Source organism: Psittacula echo, assembly GCF_963264785.1.
Source record: "Psittacula echo genome assembly, chromosome: 9".
In the NCBI taxonomy this organism is placed as follows: Eukaryota; Metazoa; Chordata; class Aves; order Psittaciformes; family Psittacidae; genus Psittacula; species Psittacula echo.
This window is the reverse complement of record NC_137745.1, coordinates 19,423,625-19,443,318: the sequence shown is the minus strand read 5'-3', so window position 1 is coordinate 19,443,318 and position 19,694 is coordinate 19,423,625. Positions and strand designations below refer to the sequence as shown.

The window sequence follows — 19,694 nt, the reverse complement described above, 5'->3', positions numbered from 1 at the left end:
AAGGATTGTGATCTTTCTGCCACAGCTATGAGCACAAACCATTTCCTTACAAGAGATATACTTTACTTTCAATGGAATCACAAGTAATTATAGTAATAAAGGAAAATACATCTTTTCAACTAAAAAAAAAAAACACAACAAAACCCAAACCCAACAAACCAGACTGTGGCAGTGAGTTTGGTACACAAGCACTGTGGTGTTTAGGCTCTTCTAAGGTAATGGCTACGAAAGCCATTTTATGGCAGTGGAGGTAAAAAAAAAGGGGGGGGGGGGAGTTATTTCTGATAGATGTTTATATTGGAATACTTTCCATTTACATTTCTGTCCTCACACCTTCCCACCCCCCCACAAAGCTGACTTGCCTACCTTCTACTCTTTAGGAATACTAAAAGAATGCAGGAAGAAAGAAGAACATTAACCATCGCCATCCACAGCTGGAACGGAGCCATCCCAGGGTGAAAGTCAAGACCTTGGCAATACAGCTACTCAGATTTATTTCCCAAAACTAACTCCAACAACTCAGATTTAAAAGTCTCTCTTGTAATCGCATTTCATCATGTTGTACAACACACATTATATAATTTTAGATATTTGTCATATACTCTTCAGTTATTTCTGATCAGTTACTCTAATTTTTCTTTTTCTATACCCACCACATCACATTTGAAATTACATAAGCTTTCATGAATATCTTCTCCAAGTCGTCTATTGCCATACAGGGGAACTGCTCCAGATTCTTTCAAATTTCTAACTGACCACTTCATCATAATACATGGTTCAAAAAATAAGATTTAGTTTTATTTCAGTGCTTCCCTTGCAGCAGAGACAAGGAAACACGAACACGTCCACGGAGCAAGCAGATGGCACCTGAAGCTCAAAGAGGGTTAATAAGCACTTACCTTCAAGATTTCCCCATCAGCATAGAGCACATACATGGTCACTTCAATGTTCTTCTGCACACTTTTCCCACCTCTTTCAAAGTCTCCCTTCTCTAACGTCAGGTATAAGTCATTGCGTATATCACCTACAGTAAAAGAGTGGAGTCACGCGTGTCAATCCAACACAGAACACTCTGTGCCTGTGTGCAATATATTTTGATTGTGCAAATTGTTTTCTGTGTTCTGCAAGACTATGGCTGATGCTCAAATCATTCCAAGCAGCAAGTTAATTGTTAATAGAGATGAACATTTTAATATCAATGCATAAAATCAGACCATTGTTAGTAATGCCTTTATTAAATGTGAACTCAGAATCAATACTAGCTTTTATTGTGTAAGTGAGAAGGGAAAAAAACCTTCTACTACTTTGCCTAGTTAGCTGATTTGGAAGCATCAGGCTAAGCCTGACAAAACAGCAGTGACATCAGACTTCCTATTTCCAATATGTTTTAAGAAAAATAAGTGTTCTTGTGATGATCAGCAGAAAATTATGTTCAGTTAGCACTTCAAGGATTTTCTGTATTTTCACAATATCTTTTTATCATGACACCAAAATAAAAGCAGCCTTTTTGGGAACCTGGTTGTAATTCAGTTCAGAAGGGTTTAGAAGGAATCAGAAATTATTTTTTTGCTAGACTCCTGGCTAGCCTCTGGTATCCATATGCATGGATATAAGAAAGCAGGCAGTATGGATACTTGCCAATTTCTCATTTTCAAGAGCTTTTGACTATATTCAGAAATAGAAATGCTATCATCCCTCTCAGCATCTTGTTATCCTGAATTTCACAGTTCCAGCTCACTGGTTCGTTCATTTTAAGAATCTGGTTTGTGAAACTCTACTTTTAAAACTAATGCAGCCAGTCCTAAATCATGCACTAAAAGGATAGCAGGTAGCACCTATTCTTCTGTAAGATTTAGTTGCTGTCACCATTTCATGATGGTTCACACCTACCACTTGTTCTTATTACTTGTCAGAAAGGCAAACAGACTAAAGGACAATATATAAAACTACAAAAAAAATTTGCAATAAAAAAATTAAACCCTTTCAGGGCAAGTATTTTGTTAAGCAGTCTCAAGAGACTAAATAATGAAGGTAATGGAATGGTTATCCAGCAAAGTAGAGACTCCTTGAATGTATGATTTCTTCCATTTGGAGAAACTGATGCAGTTAAATCTGTTTATTAATCAGAAGCACAATGAAATAGGCAGCATTTGCTTTCAGGCAGTGTGGGATATCGTTTTGTGTCTGTCAAAGCAGCACTTTAAATTCTTCCTGAAGTCTGTAACCCCACAGAATTTGTTCCTTAAGCTACTGTAGGGACAAACAATAGAAGCTTTCAGTCCTGTGTTTAATTTTTATTTCTGGAGGTAAGTACAACTTTTTAAGCATGGAAAATACAGCTCTGTAGCTGACATTCAGTGCTTTTTGCTAGGAACTCTCTATGAATGGGCATCTGTATGCAAAATGTGCTTCTTTTTCCATCAACCTCTCTCTCACTGTGGATTCTCACAGAGTTGACTGCTTGAAACATCTCACAGTTAGAGGTCCGAAAATGCTGTGGTTCATTAACAGGAAAAAGATGACAGCAAGAGGCTGGTGAAAGATCTCAAATACTTGATCTGCTTTTTCTCACCAAAGAATAGTCATCAAAGGCAATACTCTGCGGTCTACAACAACAGAGAAACTGATCTTACTGTTCACAATCAGGCTAAGCTATCTGTATGTTGACTATAGAAGTATCAAGGAAATACAAAATTCGTCCCAAAAGATAGGTTACGTAGGGACTTCCGTTTTGAAAATCCTGTTTAACAGACTTCCATCCTTTTTCCTTAGCAGTTTGCATAAGGAAAAAAGTTTCCATTTGTATGCTCTGAATCTTAATAGAAATTAATTGTACTCATTATAATTAGCATTTTGGAGCTTCCTATTTATGACCTCTTTTCTGAAAGACAGTCTGGCTACACAAAGTCCAATGTCAGATAGCAAATAATTTTCCAGCCTGAATTAAAGGCAGCATCTGGTTATAAATAGCATCTTATCTTCTGTTAAGTTTAACAGGAGGGATATTACTGCACTAATTAAAAAATATGCCTTTGGGGTGGGGTGTAAAGGACCTAAAAACCAGAGGATTTACATCAAAATGAAGAAAAAAAAGAAGGGAAAAAGTATTTTAGTTAACTATAATGGTGCATCTTCTCTTGTAAAAATACTGTTCTGCAAGTCTTAAAAAGTAGAAAAGTATCTGGCCAAGACAAAAAGCATCTGGCTATCAGTTATGGAGCTCATCAGTTTCTTGGAAGTGGAGTCCAAACTACAAACTCAAACACTTCTGTTTAGTTAGCGAAAATAACCTTACTACAAAGATGTATCTTTCTGCCACCATTAATGATATTACTTGCTGAGACTGCCCAAGCCATCTTTTTTCTCCAATTGCTACTGGTTTTGAGGGGTTTGAGCTCAGCTGCACTAATGGGCTGCACAGAAACTAGAGCACATGCTCGACCAGAGGGAGCAGTTTAGTAACAAATTTATTTTGAGGATGCAAATTGCAGCCTGCACACCACCACACGAGTGCACAGACAGCGCAGTGCTGCCTGGATGTGACTGAACAAAGTGTGGTCAGCAGGATTGAGAAGGGATCCCTGTCAGCTCTAACATGGAATGACAGCTACATCTCAAGTCAAAAATCTTGGCAGACAGAGCTTTTCCCATGTTTAATTCCATCATGAAAAGATGATAAATAAAGAACCTGTTTAACAAAGCAGACAATTCATGTCCTCTCTGTGGCAAACTATTGTACAAACAGTACTGGCTCTGTGTGGCAAAACCGCATTCTGAGAGCAAACCAGCATGGTTCATCAACCTGCATCCCACAGGCCTCACAGCTTCACAAAGAGAGCAGTGCTGATTACAAAACTGGGTTAGCTGTGGCCTCCTAGCACTAGCACAGGAATATAAAAATGCTACAAGGCCAGTGGGCCAAAAGTGTTTATAGACTAAAACCTGCAGATGGTAGCTTAAGCTGAGGTCTCTTTGTGTTAGATGGCTGACAAGGATGAACTGAAAACCTAATGAGAGCTTTTAGAATGGTATTTGTTTTAAAGCCCATCTCTCTACAATTGTTTTCAATTTAAAAACAAACAAACTGCTTTTTAGAATAAAATACGTGCAGTTTTACATACGCAGTTGCTGAGAGTCATTCTTTATGAAATATCCTGGACACTAGTATTTTTCACAATCATATAAAATATTTATTTTTTGATGTGTTATGTGGCTCTTCCTTTACTTTCCCTTCACCTTCATGGGGTTTTTGGTCTGTTTCTTTGGTTTAACCTACTTACAAAGCCTTATGTCAAATGTACAACGGTTTAAATTATAAAGAATAAATTATAGCTTTGGGGGTTCACTTATACTAAAACGAAATCCTCTCCCAAATCACTTGAAACTATTTTAACAGCAAAAACGAAAAAAAGGAGCAGTGGAAAAGGCCACAGGAGCCAAATATCGATTTCGTGTTTACAAAATAAAGAAATGTATTGGAAGACTTCCAAATGGTTATTGATTACCTGCAAGTCTTAATAACATTAGGTAGTCCAACGGCCAATAATTGTCTAGTATCTATTAGAATAAGTAGGAGATTTATCCTGATAAGATCTGTAGGTTTTCCACTAGAAGACTAACCCATAACTTGAGCTGCAAAGCAGTAACAATTTACAGAAACCATCTGCATTTAATCTAACACTTTTTACTCAGGGATCCTATAAGATTTTGCACATGGAGGACAGAAATCGTCCCCGTTTTATATAGATGGATACTGTGTCAAAAAAAAGTTACATAATTCATAGAACCTCCAACAGGAGAAAGACAAAGAGATCCTTGACTTCCTGGTTCTAGCAAATTTGTGTCCTAAGAAGTCAATGTTCTGTGACTTTGTGAACCTGTAAAGGACACATACACCTGTAAGCTGAGGAAAAGTGGCAGCTCACAACACTGAGGATATGCAGGTCTAGTTTCAAGTAATTTAATAACTATACTTATCCAGCAAATTTTAATTGTTCTTTCTTAGAAACTGAGACTTTAGTCTAAGCAGCCAAGGATATTAAAAAACTATCTATAAAAATTAGTATTTATGTCTGTATTGGTTGAATTGTTGAGATGATCCTAATCAATTACAGCCCAACATTATGACATACTATCTACTTGCCTCTCGAACATGGCTGGGTTTAGCATCTTTTTGAAAATACTGGCATTTTACAGAATAATGCCAATAACCTCCAGAGCATCAGTGGGCAAGAAGGACACTCGGAGCATATTCCACAATGGCTGATGAAGACAAAACAAGCCCATGTATTTATGCTCTGTATATAAATGAACATCCCCCCAACTAATCAGTGTCACCCCACTGACTTAAATGAAGTTACAGCAGCTGAAACAACCAGGGGTTTGACTCTAGGAGACTCAGTCCAGCAAGTAAGTAAGATCTTGGAAACAAACTGTAAATTGTAGAATTACTGGTATTCATGTATAGTGTTACAATGTGCTTTGGCTGTATTTGTTCTAGTTCTTCATAATGGTAACCGCTTTTCTTTCTGGCCAAAAGTATATCAAACCAGTTTCTCTTCTGATGGATAGCTCTTCCCTGTGGTAGCTTTGGAGGCTGTTGCACAGGAGCAGGGTACCAGCAACTGGATTCTGATCTCACCCTGCTCTTAGTTGCAACTTTCTTTAAATAAAAACCACACAACTACTCCTGAGATGCAGTAATTTCAACACAGACAAGTTTAACAGAGTGATGCCCACAATCACATTGTGATCACCACATGATTTTTACAAACCAGACTAAAGGAAAAAACTGACAAAGTGTGCCACGTGAGATGGGTCTCAAATACGCTTGGCCTTCTTGCTGGCTGACCGTTATGGACTTCTTCCCAGTCACTTCTCAAATGATGAAGAGTGCCAGCCTCATGCTGCATAACTCTCCCTTAAAAGTGAAGTTGCCTTTGACACTAGTGTAAATTCTCTGTACTGACCACTGTATTACTACTTGCCTGTTAAAGTTAAGAAGCCTGGTGTGATCTGAGAGTCTCTGGGAATCACATTAGATCTACTTCAGCAGCTTATTTCTCTGTCCCTTCACCAGTCACTAATTATTTTTAGGCCTATATTCTGGAAATAGTTGCAGTATGCAACTATTAACATGTAAGTAATATTACAACAGCAAGGGGAAACAGAGCTTTTACCTACTGCCTCTATGGCAATTAACTCCCCCACCCCACCCTGCCCCCAAATATTATTTAAACTTAATTCTAGCTTTCAGTGAACAGCACACTCAATTGTTTCTAGGAAAAGGAACAAATGACACTTGGATCACTTGCTATCCATTGTTTGACATTTGTGTATAGAGAAGAAGTCACACAATGCTCTTTTAAATTCAATTATTTCCCTGAAACTGCTTCCTTTCAGTAGCAGAAAGTTGATTTTTACTATATTTTGTTTCTTCTCTCCTTCAGCTCTGCAAGTTTATTTATGATAAAAATATTTTTAACTCTTGTAAATGCTTTTGGGGAATAATTATTACATAATTACGTTTTAGTCTCATTGACTCTCTTGCCATAAATATTCTGAGAACAGCTGATGGATTTTGCCATATCCATTTCTTAACGTATTTTTTTGCCACTACTTTGTGCTCACAGATGCTGAGATGTTTCTCACCTTTGCATTTGTCTGCATTTACAAAGATTCCTCTGTCACAGCTACTAAATTTGTCTGGAACACTGTGGTATGGAGAGAGACTGGTAAGATGAATCTACGCCTCTCTGTTACCAAAGCTTCCCTATGATGTCATGATTTGCTATCTTTACCAGTCCCCAACATTACATGAAAGATATGAAAATGGGAAAAAGCAAGCAATAAGCAGACATTACACAAAAAAGCAGACACTTACACCCAACTATCTTCATCTCTGCATCAGAAAGAAAGAGGAGGGAATAAAGGGAAAGGAAAAGGGGAGAAGCCAGGAAATTAAGACAAGGAGAGAGAAAAAAAAGAGAAACAAACATCACTCACAAGTAGAAGATGAAGCATGCATTTTTCATCAGAGGATCAAAGTAAAAGACAGAATACTTATCAGCACATGGGGAAGGGAAGGGATGTCCTTTGGGGAACTGACAAACGCCATGCCTATGCAATAGATTTCTGATCAGCAAGTTCTGTATACAAATAAAGTTGCAATCCAAAAGGCAAGCAGCACATGCCTCATTGCTTTTATCTCTGGGGAAAGGTAAAATTGTCAGGGTCAGATGGACGGTCTTAAACCCAGTAGCAATTTAGTCAAAAAAACCCCAAACCCACAAATGAACAAAACCCCTCCACACCTCCTCAGGAGGCTGGTTTGACTGAATCCCTCTGCTTTGGACAAAAAAGATAATTCAATGCTTTATGATGACCTTATCAGATCACAACACAGTAGGAAACAAAGAACATTCTATCTTTAGAATTGAAGACAGGCATGGTGATTTTGTAGAACATTAATCTTGTTCTGCATAACCATGCAAAATATAAGCACATAAAGACCAGTTTCACCTTCTTTCTTAATAACGACCAGCTACCACTTCTGTTGCTCATATCTGAGTGAGGGCAAAAGAGGGCTCAATACAGGAACTAATGTTACAGTTTAGAAAACAAAATGTATAGGAAAACTGTGTGATAAGACAGCTACAGAATTTTAATGGCTCTGTACATTTGAAAAAATTTCCTATTAAAAAAGAAAATGAACACGTTAAAACCTATAACCAAGAAGATTAATTTGAAATGTTAGAGCTATGTATGTTTTAAAAATAGATTTCCTGGTTCAGGAGCAAGATCACTGCATATTTTAACAATAGGAGGTGACGTAGCCTTGATTAACTTATTCAAAAAACGTTTTAAAAATCACACTGCCTTGAAAAACCTGCATCCACTTGCAAAATACAAGTCATGAACTTTCTGTGCTCCTTCTGGAAGAGGAAACCCTGTCTTTAATGAGAAAGAAGCAGTTCTGAAGCAAAGCAAGGAAAAGGTAGTTTGACAAAGACATTTAAAGCAGCAGACGTGATTGAGAACCACTAACGTGCATGACAGAGTTGTTTTTTCATTTGTTCAGTGTTTTATTTGCTCTCCCTTCCCCCATGAAGTATTTTCTAACTTCAGACAATACCAGTAAAGCTCAGAACTGCCAACAACAAGCAGCAAGTAAACTGACAGGCATTCCTTGTTCATATAGCCTGGCTCATTGACCTGCAAGATACTCATCAACCTGCAAGATAACTTACCCTACCCAAATGTTCCATCCTGGACATCAGATAAACTCAAACCCCAATCTCATCTGTTGTTTTAAAAGCAAACAACAGGCAAATATCTGCTGTCGTTTGAATAATGGCAAACGTATTTTTACTCTTAAGAAATTTGATAAAAATTTGTTCACTGCATCATTACATTTTATTTTAATCTCCTAATTTTTCCAGAGATTTCATTACCCTGGAGAATACCCAGGATAATGAAAATTCTTGTTTAGAGCACCACCCATGGCTACCTTTCTTCACATAGTATCTCTACCCTGGCAATGTTATAATTTATCTTTGCAGTGAAAGCCTATTCACACTTCCATGGCTGCCTTTCTTTTCTTACCTATGTTTAAAGACATTCACAAACTGCCTTTATCCACAAACATGAGCCTTTTTTTTTCTTCCCCAAATACAAACACCTAAAGCTTTGCATCTAAACTCTATACATGCAGACCTCGTGTAGCTCCCTTTGAATTGAGAACTTCTGGGTGTCCAGCACCTCTAGAGAGGCAACGAGCATTTAAGAGCACAGTGGTTGTCCTTTCACATATTTATTTGTATCAATCAGTATTTTAAGCAGATTTATATGTATATGAGCCCAATTCCAAATAGATTATAATCTTAAAATCCCTATGATTTCACCAAAAAGAATTGTGGTTCTCACAAACATGACATCAGCAAGCAGCTGTGGTCCTTTGAAGAATATAATCGGAAAAACAGATGGGATGGCCAGAGCTGGGAAGATCACCACTGCACCTGTATAGTGAGCCTTAGAGCAGGAGTGCTGCACACATGTGCAGGAATCTGATTTTAATTTACTTAAATGTCTTAATGTCTCTATGCTGACTATCACAAAGATCATAATATACATAAGATTCGGTGGACATCTTTTGCACTGAGGCAGCACTTTTGCTAGAGTTCTTAAATAGAGAAAGAAACTTTGGAAATTTCAGTTAGGTGCAACGAGTATTTAAAGTTTAGGGTGGGAACATTTGCACATGAAAGCTGCTGACCTGTGCGTCCAAGCCCTGGACAAAAGCATTGCCTAAACCAGCGGAACTGCAGGGAAGACAGCCCACTATGCTAGCTGGCAGAAAGAAGCTAGGGCCCAGAAAAAACAAACAAACAATTAGGAGGAATGCTGAGACCATAAAGCTGTTCCTTAAGCTTGCTAAAATTCAGTGGTCTGAAGCACCTGAGGAACACCTCTATACAAGTGGAAGATAAAGAAATTCTTGCAGGCAAATCAATTCATAGGTAAGTGTTATTTTTGAAGTTGACTTTTCAAGCTGCGATCTCAATTACAGCAGATCACCTTGCAGCAGTTGTGCCTGCATATCAACAGATAATATTTAAACTCTTCTTTATTTGATTGCTTAGGTTTAAGACTGGGACTGGTATAAGGTCACCGGAAAGTAAAACTTATAATTGGCTCTAAAGCCAACATCCTGTTGTTTTATTACTATTATTTTCAAGTTTGTTAGTAAATAAAACACATACTGTTCTAAATGCTTTTACTTTAGTTTCTAGAACTTCTTCACACCTACTGCCTATTCTTACTGTGCTTTTTGAAGAGCCTCCCTAATGAGGCTGCAACAACTACTTTCGATACTGATGTGTCATTGCAGTCTTTCGAGTACTAAAATCAGATACTTTTCCCATTATGCTTTCATAACATTTCCCATGTCTGCAAAGTCATCCTTGGTCTTAGTTTATAATGCATAGCAATAACGTACTATTTCAAATGCTATACATGCAATATAATTAGCAAGCTTATTTCTTACTACACTGTGAAAATCAAGACAGTATAATGCCAGGTTTTATACTGACTGATTGCACGACTGGCTAGGTTCTGGTTTCCTCCCTAAGTGAACTCTTGGCTATACTGAGGCTGGCTCAACTTGTGCCAAAACAAGAAGCATTTCAAGCTGCTGCTCCAGAAGTAAGGAGCAAACAAAGTACAGCAATGGTTCAGCCAAGACAGCTGTTGCACAGACTAGGTGCTCTGTTAGGCCAGCTGGAAAATCACACCAGATTTGCAGCCTCACATATTGTCACGCATTACAAAGGCATCCTACTAACTCCAAAAATCAAGGTGGCAAAGTGGAAACTCTTTTTCCAGGCTTTGGATTATTGGGAAGAAGAAATTTCATGCATTTTAAAAGATAAAAATCTAATTTAAAATCTAATTTAATTTTAGATTAAAATCTAATTTAAAAGATACAAAATCATTTTTATAGATAAAAATCTATACGCTTAGCATACATGACAGACATCTAACTGGTGAGGGAGGGAGGAGGAATATCAAAACAATCTTTCCAGGTCACCTTCTATACATGTGAACTTCACACCTTCTATTACTATAATGCTTTTTGATTAAAATGTTTTAGCATGCCTCCCTGAACCTGGAATTGGCATTTACTGATAAATAAGGCCACTCTTCTATTATTAATCTTCTTCAAGTAAAGCACCCATCCCAGTGGAGCTTGTCTAGGAGAGTATGAGAAAAAAAAATGACCAATAGTTTAAGATTAGAATTGTTAAGTTTACCTGGCATGATAACATCAGGAAATCCCAGCTTCCTGGTAACAGAAACACCTCTGTTAAAAATCATGGGGTTTTCCCTTCGAATCTGGTCCATGTCACCACGAAGAAGCTGAAGAGATATTATAAGTCCTGGGAAAAAAACCAAAGATGTTAATTTTTTCAGACGTAAAGGTGACATGCCTGTATGTACAAGGCATGCAGGTAAAATAATGCTTTGCTCCACAGTTAATTTGAAACAAATATATAAAACCAGAGTTCTTTTCTCTCTCGGAGTAATTTAAAACTGAAATGAAAGAAACAAAACTGCTTTAAGGGATCAGTTAACATTATATTAAAACCAGAATACTTAATTTTACAGGTATGTCAGAAGTTACAGTGAAGTAACTAGCATTATTTCTATTCCTCACATACAGCAGGTTACAACACAGGTATGAACAATGCTATCTCTGTCTGAACTACCACATCACACAACACCGTAGAGTATCTCTAAGGGGCCTTTAATCCTTCATACCACAAAAAAGTATAATACCTGTTTCACTTGTTTCTTTAACTACTTCGTACAGGAATGTTGATTTTAATGGAATTCCCTTCATTACCTCAACATATTTCAGGAGTACCAAATGGTCACACTGAGTTTATCAACCAGCTCTTTCAAGGCAACCTTTCAGTGTGTCAACTGTATATAGCTTGACTAGGACTAATTTCACGGTAAATCTCAGTCCAACTGCTTTCTCTAGTTGCTTTTAATTCATAGCACACTACACCCTTAAAATGAGTATAATGTATTGGTAAAGTTATAAAGTCAAGAATTATGATACCAGAAAATGCCAGAATGAAGCTTAACAAGCTTAGTCTCATCTGCTGAGCATACGTTACCAGCTTCACATACCAATGAGAATTTTGCTCACATAGTAATTTTCCACAATCTTTATCTCATTCAATGAATGATAGTTAGTCAATAGTTCTTTCTGCCCTCTCTGTTCACTGACTGGAACACCACATACTGAAACAAACAGTGCCTTGTATACATAATCTTGCAAGAGCCACCTAAAGTTCTGTCATTTCCTAAACTTAATATATGGGCTTTGCAAAAAATATTTAATCACCGTTTTGTTAGACAAGTTACATGGGGAATGGAACCAGTAACATCATGAACCTCCCATCCAATTTTTGTTCTCTTCCACAGTATCACAGTATCACAGTATGTTAGAGATTGGAAGGGACCTCAAAAGATCACCTAGTCCAATCCCCCTGCTGGAGCAGGAACACCTAGATAAGGTTACACAGGAATGTGTCCAGGCGGGTTTTGAATGTCTCCAGAGAAGGAGACTCCACAACCCTCCTGGGCAGCCTGTTCCAGTGTTCCGTCACCCTCACTGAGAAGAAGTTTCTTCTCAAGTTTAAGTGGAACCTCTTGTGTTCCAGTTTGTACCCATTACCCCTTGTCCTATCATTGTTTGCCACTGAGAAGAGCCTGGCTCCATCCTCGTGACACTCCCCCTTTATATATTTATATACACTAATAAGGTCACCCCTCAGTCTCCTCTTCTCCAAACTATAGAGACCCAGCTCCCTAAGCCTTTCCTCATAAGGGAGATGCTCCACTCCCTTAATCATCTTAGTTGCCCTGCGCTGGACTCTCTCCAGCAGGTCCCTGTCCATCTTGAACTGAGGGGCCCAGAACTGGACACAATATTCCAGATGCGGTCTCACCAGGGCAGAGTAGAGGGGAAGGAGGACCTCTCTCGACCTACTGACCACCCCCCCCCTTCTAATACATCCCAGGATGCCATTGGCCTTCTTGGCCACAAGGGCACAGTGTTGGCTCATGGTCATCCTGCCATCCACTAGGACCTCCAGGTCCCTCTCCCCTACACTACTCTCTAACAGGTCGTTCCCCAAGCTATTCCCTTGGAATACTATTCAGGCCTGTTGTTTAGCTTCAGCCAAATCTGGCAAGTAAATAGATACCTAGATAACATGGAGATTGTATAAGTTTTATGAATACTGGGAGCTGGAATGAAAAAAAGAGCATAAAGCTTTGAAGCAAATGAAAAGAGAGGCCAACCAGCCAGCTGGACAATCAGCATGTATGTACTCAAAGGCTGCCAAAACATGGACTTGCAACTGTCCAGCTAAGTAGGCAGAAGAGCACTGCAAAGCACTGTAGAGAAAACAGAGGCTTTGTAATCATGGAAAAAATTGAAACCCACTGAGTATCACCCAGGAGTGTACATCTGTGTGTGAATGTGTACAGAAGATTTAACAGAACATGAGATAAATTCTCTAGAAATCAGTCTTGATTATTTTTGCCACTTACAGGAGAAACTTGTTCATTTTAGATCCTCTTTTGCTATCAAAACCAAACAAATGAAACTGAATTTTAAAAATTCCAGCAGAAAGGAGTGGAGCAAATTTGAAAGTTCAGACCTCCCCACTTCCAGCACCCCCAGTGCTTAACAAATAGCACTAGAATCAATCTATTGCCTATAAAATTCAGTCACTAGAGGAAATAGGCAATGTGATTTTCCAACACAGTATTACATACATTACTTACATATTCTCTCACATATTCCACCCCAAATAACTTCCCTAAGAGGTTTTATAAACCTACTCTCCAGTCTTCCTTCCTATCCAGCCTATCCTTTTGGGTTTTTTCTACTTCTTGCAGCAGGTCTGAGAGCTGGGAAGTGGGGAGAGAAACAACCCATGAGCTTTTCTTCAGGGAAAAATCAGACTTGTGAACTGAGCAGTTCCTCTATGTAAGGTTCTCAGAGGCCCAAACTGTACTACTTAGGCTTAAATCATGTCAGCCTGCAATATTGCTCCTCCCACAGGATCTCTCTCAAGTTCCAACCTCCTGCCCCAGAGACGTACTAGATCTTAATGAAATGTTTGAAATAATTATTCTTAAAAGCCAAAGGCAAGAGTAAAAAGCTATCCATTTGCCTTTCTTTCTGCTCTTCAAAAAAGTTCATGCTTGGGAAAAAAATAATGAAAGTTCTAGGCAGACACCTGGCCCTGGAAATAAATGCAAACAGCCCAAGTTTTCAAAGTTATAAATAATTCAGGAAAATGTTTTAATGATAAGCAGTGGATGACCTTAGCTGGAACAGGAAGAACAGCAGGGAAGGAGACCTGCTTTGCATATAATAAAGTTCCAAACCCGAGGACTGTTTTATTTGTTTATTGTTGTACTTAGTATCTTCTACAGGAGTGTGAACTGCATATTCCACTACAATACCTCAATAAACTCAACATGCAAACAAATGAAATTAAGCCAATATCAGTATTCAGACATCAGTATGCCAATAAATCAGGCATGTGGTAATGAATGCAAAGCGAGCTGTAATGAAGCAGAACTGTATCCTATGGGCTGGGTCATTTGGGATGGAACAGTAATGATCTCTCTGAATTAGCAAACTGGAGAAATCATTAAATAAGGTAACAAGATAAGACAAAATTCACTTTCCACAGTTACCTGTCATTAGCTAGGAAAATAAAAAGGGATCTGAAAGGTGGCAAAACCCCTGCCAAGACAGTTATTCTCATGAACTATGAACTGAAACATTTAGCACTGCAACTATCACAGAGAGTCTTCTTGATAATTAATTTGTAGGCACAAAACCACTGCTTGTTTTCTGGAGAGCCAGAATTTTCTGAGCAGTCAGACAAATGTTAAGACAAATTTAACCCCTGGTTTTGCTTCTTTTGACAAGAACGCATGGTATCCTCAGGAGAGCAAGCTCTGGGTATGTGTTATACCTGGAATTTTCAAGGGAATACAGGATGAAAAGGAAGACAGTTTTACTCAAGGGAACTCTGATGAATAAAATCTAAATTCTTCACTTCCTGTAGAGCCAAGTCTGGTCACAGTGACTTAGGCCAGTGTCACAAAAAAACACCTTTTAAAGGAGTTCTGCAAATACTGATTGCTGCTTATGCTGTATCCTCCCATGGCCTAGCAATTTTCAAAAGCATGGTTACACTCAGTAACTGTAACAGCCAATAAATGAATACTCAAAGTAAGCTAATACTATAACAGCCCACTTTCTCTCTTCATTGCTGACCTCTCTCGAGATAAAAATAACACTACAGATATAATGATGAAGGAAATCTAGCATGCTGAATTAATGCTATTGTCAGCTGTATCTGAGAAGGAAAAGTATCAGGTGTTGGCATTTTCTTATTTCCTGGTTAAACTGACAGACATGATACAGATTTTCACCTGTAAACTGAAAGTGAATTAACTTCAGCTGAACTTTCAAATCACCACAAGTAAAGAAAAATTCAGCTATACATAATCCTGCATCTCACTGAGTTTCTTGGTCATAAATAATTAACAATTTCCTAACAGAAATCTTCAGCTGTTACTATGACAAAAATGTACAAGTCAATATTTACCATAGTTTGAGCTGGGTGCTGTGTATTTGGTGCTGGACTTGCGAATAATGTTTTCATGGATCTGGCACCATTCGTTTTCGTTGTTACACCTAAAATAAAAAAAACACTAATTCAAGTTAAAAGCTTTATGCTGAACCATCTTAGGTCTGGGAAGTCAACTTTGCTGTAGAGATAACATTAAAGGTTTTGTAAAGGTTGTGGGATTTTTATGAATGAGAGAAATACCACATAACTCCTGGTTTTAAAAGTGGAAGACATTCCACAGACAAAACATTCCCAAATGGTTATTCTCCTTTTTATGGGCACTTTGGAGCCTGTGGTGATTTTTCTGTCATCAAAGCCATTGTTTCACTCTTCATATTATGACAGAATGAGGAAGTCTGGACATCCTATTTGAATTCTCTGCATGAATTAATTTTAAACTGAAATTAACTTTTGTCATATATTACCTTTTTTTTAGTAAAGTAGAAAAAGTTAAAATCAAGAAATAAGAAGTGAAATTTGAGAGAATAAAAGAAACCCTGTTTTTTAGTATCTAAGTCATTTACAAGACTTTTGCTTACCCACGTATTTTACAGAGTTCCTTGAAACATGATGCATCCCCCCATCCAAGCAGTAGGATGAAAATATGTAACATCACAAAGTATGTCTGTATATATATCATCTTCTGAGGGAGCATTTTTACAACTCTCTGTTCATCTACACATAATTTTAAAAATAATCTGTAAATACTGTTATATTCCATTTCTTATGTTACCATCTGTAAATCCTCAACCCATTTCTAGGATAGAAATTACAATGTAATTATTTGACAACAAATTTCTCGTATTTCAACTCAAAATTTTCTCAGCAGGAAAAATTCAGTCGTTAATATCAGTTCCATGAATACACAACAATTTGGTGTATGGATTGTAACACAAGCAACATTCAGGCAGGACAGCTGGCTGCCCTTTATCAATCAGATTCAAACCTGCTGGATGCACATCCTACCAAGATGATCACCTAATGGCAGCACCTATAAACAAAATTGTTCTAATATTACCTACTAACTCTTATCTTTCCTATTAGGATATGCAATTAAAAGCTCATCTTGACCACAGAGGAGAAGAAGAACAATGGCATGTGGGGAACAACATCTGCTGCAGGAGGATGTTCAGCACATTGTCCAGGTTAAAATCCAGCAAGATCAGTCAGCTTGGATCCCTTTAAAGACTGAAATGGGCTACTGCCTTTGGTGATACATGACTCATTACAGGATGCTGGGGAAGAGCATTTGGAATTGTTCAAGACTTTATACAAACTACAGGGAAATAGAAGGATAATGGTATAAAATAGCCCATGCATATGTGGATAGCTTGCTGTCAGTATGCTTGTCTGGCCATGCCCTGTGATGGAACAGAGTGTTTAAAACAACAGACTGGAGGAGTTTGTAGTGTGCATATGTATGTATGTTTTCCACTAACAAGTTCTTACCCTACTAAGCTAGAAACGAAAACAGGATGAGGCCTTTGGTGGTGTATGTGTTAGTATTAGTGTGTACTTTCTGCCTGTGTTGATCTGTGCGGCAGGCTCCACGTGTATGTATGGTGTGTATGCACACACAGAATACAGGCTCAGCCTTGTGCCTGGCTGGACCTGGGGGCATGCAGTTGTGGCAGCCCTATCTCTGTCAGGCTACTGGATCCAGTAGCTCCTAACATCTCCCATCACCATTCCAATGCCTTTAGTAATTTTGGAGACTTCAGATTAATCACATAACATTGTGTGCACTTAGATGAGAGTTTCTTTATGTATGGGGTTTTTTATGGCTAATTTCCAATTTCCTCCTCTATTCTTAACCTTTCTCAGGACCGTTTCCTCAAATTGAAATGTATTATCTTCAAAAACAAGGTTAATAAGAATTATAAAGACAACAACAAGATATGAATATAGTGAAGAATGGGCAACACTCTCTACTGCAGCACAATGCTACTCCATCACCATAAAATCAGACGGTATAACTGTGCAGTGGAAAGTCAAACCCATTATCTCTTACTGTTCCAGTCCATGCCTTATGTAGAAATATTCTGAAGTGGAGCAACATCATAAAAAAAAAAAAAAAAAAAAGTCTTCTGTAAATGACTTTATCTATAGCTCTATGGATATTCTCATTACTCTGACGGCAAGATTCTGGAGAGAGAAATCAGGGACACTGCAGCATTTTGGAAATTACATTCAACAGAGACGGCTGACAGCACCAGAGCAGATGTTTCAGTTGCCTTTCCAGTCATGGAGAAATACAGATTCCTTTTAACAATAACCCCCCAAAAAAGGAATAAAAATCACATGAGCAGAGAGCCAGCAAACCAGGACACAGCAAAAGTTCACCTGGATGCTTGATTCTTTCTGGATTTTGGGCACTTGAGTCAGAAGTGCCACACTTCTGTTTAGGATCCAAAGCCAAAAAAATTAGGGATGTTAGAGTGTACATCCTTGTCTGTTCCTATTCCTCTGTCTATGGACTTGTTCAAGAACTTGTCTAAAGCCCTCTGGACTTGCTATTGCTGACTGTCTTCACAAGATCCTGTGGCCGTGCAACCCAGAAGATCATTACTTGCTTTCTAAAGAGTACTTTCTTCCATCTTTTTTAATGTCATCTCCTACCAATTTCATTGAGCATCCCTAATTCCTGCACAGTTGTATTCCATGAACAACAATTTGTCCTCCACCATGACTTTTTAAGTTTTGGTTGGTTGTATCCCTTCCTACTACCACTCTTCTCCAAGCTGAAGCTCCACACATTCTTAATCCCTCTCATAAACAACGCTATGACATTAAACATTTTAACTGCTCTGCTCTATACCTTCTGTAACTACTATATCTTTTCTGGGAGGACAGAACAGATATCCACACAGTAACTCAAGACAGGTCAGCACTGAAGTAAACTTCCAGAACCTAACAGTATGGCAAATTGACTACATTTGTACTCGCCTCAACAATCTCTCAAAACCAAAACACAACAGAGCTAAGGCATTAATGGACAGCACAAACCCCTTTTCAATAATTGTGGTGTTCTGTGCCAACTCAGAACTTCAACCAATGTTCAACTTACTTGTTGAAAAAATAATAATTATCTTCACACTGCCAAGACATTAAAAGTAATTTTTCCTACTGCAAACAGTATTCTCCTTAATGCACAGAGATAACCTCTAGGACAAATTCTGTACCATTCTCCATCTTTACAGATGAGACTACAGAAAGTTTCTAACCTCTGGTAATTTTTCAGTTGCTCAGCCTCTGGAAAGCAAGTTAAAATAGATTTCAGCCTCCAGTGACTTATGCCTGCAAATTAACCTGGAACAAAGTTAACCCAAAATCAATGGACTGTGAAGATAGCTTAAAGCTAGTTTTGTACCAACTACCAACATAAGCTGCACTTTACATTTCCTGAACACAAAGAATAATATTCTCCCAAGTTTGAAATGCTGGCCCAAAAACACTTGCTGGTAATGCATTTTGTTGTGTTACCATTCTACTTGTCTAAATACCAAATACATTACAAAATCTATTTCTCGTTCAACAAGAATTTTCTCCTGAGCCATCCATCACCTTTTCAGGTTGGCTGGTTCTACAGTAAATTTACCATTTGGAATGTTTGCCATACTACATCAGACCCTGATGTCGGACAGATGGGGACAGAAATGCAATGTACACTCTCGTCCAGCTGGGCAAATAGCAACAACTGAATTAACAAAAGGGAAAGGCATTCAGGCAATACACCACATTAAGAGGTAGGAATTTTAAGAGCTAGTGCTGGAGAAGGAAGAAATAAAAGGACTGTGAGAAAATAGGACAAAATAAATAAAGAAAAAGATAATATGAAACAGAAATAGGGAAAGTTTTCAGGGGAATGGGAAGACTGACACAAAGAGTTCAATGACGAAAACTTTCCATTAAAGATAAAAAAAACATAAAAAAGATGAAAATGGATTGAGAATTTAGTTTCCATCTCACTTGTAAAATATTTTACATGTATATTATTAAAAAGAATTATAAAAGTAAACCTTAATGCTTTTACATAATGAGCTTATAACTAGAGCTGTGGTACTATATCCTCTTAGTAAGATTATAATATGACTGTGGGATTAGCAAACAGGAAAATCTGGATTGTGAGAAAGAAGTATTTTTCAGCCATAAATCTTTAACAATAATAAGGCAAGCTGAGAAATACTGGTGAAGTAAATTGATTTTTTTTCCTCACATAAGTATTCCCTCTTGTGGATCCAGCAGAAGTCTCCATTGAAACACCATGTTATTTGTCTCAGCCTTTGTTAGGTTTTCAGTCTCAAATTTTTTCCAGCTTCTCCCCATGAAAAGGCTTTTCTGGCTGTATGCTGACTGCCTCATTTGTGGCAGCTGTAAGCTTTAGCTAGATAGCGTACAAAAAGAATGTCTTTTACTGCTTCTTTAAAAATACAAATACACCTCCTTCTTTATTTCATC

At 37.9% G+C, this 19,694-nt stretch overlaps 1 protein-coding gene across 1 annotated transcript in view; it reads right to left on the bottom strand.

The window, feature by feature from the left end:
• Nucleotides 1-19,694, bottom strand: part of DOCK3 (dedicator of cytokinesis 3) — a gene marked incomplete at its 5' end in the record, with an annotated part of 211,656 nt that overhangs the window by 71,845 nt on the left and 120,117 nt on the right. The window contains 3 exons of the mRNA XM_080625333.1: nt 900-1,024; nt 10,812-10,937; nt 15,213-15,301. Of these exons, the coding sequence (XP_080481459.1) occupies nt 900-1,024; nt 10,812-10,937; nt 15,213-15,301 (340 nt within the window). The remainder of the gene's footprint in view (nt 1-899; nt 1,025-10,811; nt 10,938-15,212; nt 15,302-19,694) is intronic.